This window comes from Tribolium madens, unplaced genomic scaffold (genome assembly GCF_015345945.1).
Source record: "Tribolium madens isolate multiple individuals breed KSU strain unplaced genomic scaffold, Tmad_KSU_1.1 Scaffold_97;HRSCAF=244;Tcas5.2_LG3a, whole genome shotgun sequence".
In the NCBI taxonomy this organism is placed as follows: Eukaryota; Metazoa; Arthropoda; class Insecta; order Coleoptera; family Tenebrionidae; genus Tribolium; species Tribolium madens.
The window spans coordinates 13,602,649-13,606,139 of NW_025401069.1; the positions used below are offsets into that span (position 1 = coordinate 13,602,649).

Consider the following 3,491-nt stretch of genomic DNA (forward strand, 5'->3'; position numbering starts at 1 on the left):
GGTCTTCTTAATTTGATTTTGTATTAATTTCATCTTAAAATACTTAAATGTCGGTATTTACCCATCTCTAATTTATTATTGTAACATTGCGTTTATTATACAGAGTGTCCCAGTGAGTTGGTAGAGTCTATTATTGACCTTTAAATGTTAAACTTTGAAAAAAWTTATATAGCCAATTGAAAAATAGTTAAATACTAATTTTTTTCACAAAAATAATGAAAAAGGAGAGGAAATAAAACCACAATCGTAGTAAAATAAGTGTATTAAACTTGTAGAAAAATATTTATAATTATTGGGGCTGATGATTATTTTGGAAACGGCCACGTTGTCCCCCCATCTGGTAATAAAAGCAATCAAAAATATTCATTAAAAAAAAATCACTTACGACTAGATGATTTAATGGAAGTTTCCTTTTCCTCTCATTGTAGTGTTCTTGCACATCTTTTGTTGGATCATGCTTCAAGACCACATTTCCCAACTCGGCTTTAGCCTCAGCAGCCCCCTTGAGCACATTTTTCTTATTAACATCGTGAGTATCACTATATAAAGGACACAAATCGTAACGATCGCCCCCATTTCCATTAAAATGCTTATAACCGGTGACTGGTTCTTCACATATGTAACACATCGAGGCCCCACAAGAACAAGTCATTCTATTACAGCCCTCTTCTTTGAAAAATTTCACCCCACATTTATAACATTTCCTGGAATTTTGAACCACTTAAGTGAATAATAAAATTACTTGTTTTGTTACCTCAACAAAGCCTCAGTCATTTTATTCTCAACAAAAGTACGAGCCTTGACATCAGCATCTTCTTCGACTTCTTCGCACCTTAATGGTGCATGCGATGGATTTTTGCACATCCTGCAAGACTCTTTCATGCATTCAGGATTTAAACATGTGAAAATGCTGTAGCCTGCGGCAGGAATCGTGGCAAAATCGCAAAAAGGACATATTTCCAGCTCCTCAATTCCTGCAGATTTAATCTCTTCCAGAGCTTTCCTTTGGGCGATTTTTGAGAATAATTTCGGACTCAAAACGGACTAAAATTCGTTTTATTCAAAACACAACAACTTATCACCACCTACTTGTAATGTTTGAAGACTCAACGAGGATTCACAACTTGCAAGACATGGAAAAGATAGTTTTCCTTCACCAAACGCCACTTCGACACTTTTTACAATGCAAGATTTACAAAATTTGCAATTATTCTCACACGTGTAAATCTCACGTGGGAGAACTTCTTCATCGAAGCAACAATTACATGTTTGCATTAAGCCGCAATTTCTCGCTTCTTCGCGTTCCAAATTTTCCCGTTTCTTCAATTCGGTGAGGTAATGGATGATTTCGTGTCGATGACTCAAATATGCGATCTAAAAAACAGGAATAATTTTTGGAAAAATTTGGGAAAATATTCACCTCTTGCAGAAGTGGAATATTGGTGATGTTGGAATCCATTCGTGTGGGTTTGCGAACACTTTTCATTGTTTCAGTCTCGGAATTTTGCATTTCTTCTAATTGATTAAAAGTTTTTGCCAGATTACAGTTGTTGTCAGTCGAATTTGCGTAGAAAATCCTTTGGATCGTGCGAATCGGCATTTTATTGAATGTGTTTCTTAGGAAAACCAAAACATATTCAGTATCAGATGGATCCAATTTCAGTGTTCGTGATTTTTCACTGAAAAATTCCTCGGGATTGGGAATTATTTTCACGAAGTTTTTCACGTTGAAATCACTGGTATATTGTTTTTGTTGTGATGATAGTTGTTGTTTACGTTCGTAATCCTTCAATTTGGGATAATTTCGTTTTTGCAGGGCTTCGTTAATGAAAGTTTCTACACTTTCTGGCTTTCCTTCGAATTTATCACACATCTTCCAGAGAAAATCAGGATCAGCATCCGGAAGTACTTCCCGGAGGAGTTCAAACTGATTTTCCGGGTTAAATTCCGGGTCAGGAATGGGGAGCGCTCGTTTTGGATACTCATTGTTTGCTAAAATTTTCAAACAATTAAATTTCTAAAAATCGTCTCAACTCACTACTTAAAATGACTGTAATTAATTCATCTACAACCGCATCATTCATGGTTTTATCCCGACACAAATTTCGGATATAACGGGGACAAGCATCGGGGAACATGCCACATAAATGATGAACCAATTGGATGTTGACATTTTCGGGTTCATTGTAAATTTGCTCGGGTCTAAAACCAAACAATAAATTCCATTTCGGTACAAAACCCAACTTACCGATCCTGCGACTTTGGAATTTGTTTGTCGTGTTCATCATCGTCTGAAACCGAATTGTTTAAAACGTCTCGAATGAGACGATCAATAAGACGATCAATTGGTTTCTTGAATCGAGGCAAACGTAGTTTTTTACAATGGTATTTAACAACGTTTTCAGGAGCATTTGTAACTTTTTGAACGTGTTTTACCAAGTCAAAATATTCTGCACCTAAATAAAAAAAAATTACAAAAAGATTTATGAATTTGTTGCATACCTCGATCCATGTTACGAATTAAAACACGACACAAGCGTTACGAATTAAAATACAACACAAGAAAGTTAAAATATTAAAATAGACAAAACTGTAGGTACGAATTAAAAGAGTATCTCTAATGAAATGGTCGAAATCGGACTCGACTCTGATAATCTCATATTGTAAAAACGCCGATAAGGGGAGTAAAAATTTTAGATAAACGCGTTGAAGGCCTTTGAATTAAGAAAAAAGATGAATTTTTGCAATTTGTGGGGAGAATAATAAAATTTTAGCACTAATTATCATCTCATTCGAGTTATTGTCCAGTACTTGTATTTTTTATTTCAGTTGATTTGGATTTCAAGTTCTTGTTTTTGTTATTTTTTAATTTAAAATTCTAGAATTTTGGGAAATTTTTGAGACAATAATAAACGGAAAGAAGAAATGAAATTTTGAAAATTCAGCGTGTATCCAAAATTGTGTCAAATTCTACAAAAAACAAATTAAAATTTAAGGATTATTATTAGTTTATTAAAAATTATTAAAAGCTTTAACATGCAAGAACATCTAATTTTAATAAACCTAAAAAAATTGAATTTGATATTTGATACAACGAGAACCATAAACAAAAAACAAAAAAGAACAGAAAACAGAGAAATCAAAGAATAGAAAACTGAAAACAGAAAATATTGTTGACCGAATGAAAAAAAAAAAAAAGAAAACAGAGAACAATACATCGAGCATAAAAAAAACAAATAGCAAAAAACAAAAACTGAGAAGAGAGAACACAAAAAACAAAAGAAAAGAGAACCCAGGAAGTGAAAACGAGAGGGAAGAGAGAAAATAGAAAATGGAAAATAATAGTTTAAACAGAAACTAGAGAGAAGACCGAAAATAAACACAAAATTACGGAAAAATATAGAACAACAATAAACACAGCAAAGAAGGATGGAGGACTCAAAAAAACAAAAAAGAAGAGAAAAATAAAGAAACAAACAAAAAAGCATAAA

General features: G+C 33.1%; 1 protein-coding gene across 2 annotated transcripts; it reads right to left on the reverse strand.

The window, feature by feature from the left end:
• Nucleotides 1–246: 246 nt before the first annotated feature.
• On the reverse strand, nucleotides 247–2,645 carry LOC123014592 (E3 ubiquitin-protein ligase RNF216-like). Of its 2 annotated transcripts, none has more exons than XM_044413786.1 (8): nucleotides 2,503–2,645; nucleotides 2,249–2,456; nucleotides 2,042–2,202; nucleotides 1,421–1,992; nucleotides 1,090–1,374; nucleotides 755–1,044; nucleotides 386–704; nucleotides 247–337 (listed from the first exon to the last, which is right to left on the reverse strand). In XM_044413786.1, the coding sequence occupies exons 1-8, from the start codon at nucleotides 2,510–2,512 to the stop codon at nucleotides 290–292; spliced, it is 1,893 nt and encodes a 630-aa protein (XP_044269721.1). In that variant the 5' UTR covers nucleotides 2,513–2,645; the 3' UTR covers nucleotides 247–289. The 2 variants fall into 2 exon arrangements, with proteins under 2 accessions (XP_044269721.1, XP_044269720.1); XM_044413785.1 differs by having other exon boundaries at nucleotides 2,039–2,202.
• Nucleotides 2,646–3,491: the final 846 nt, after the last annotated feature.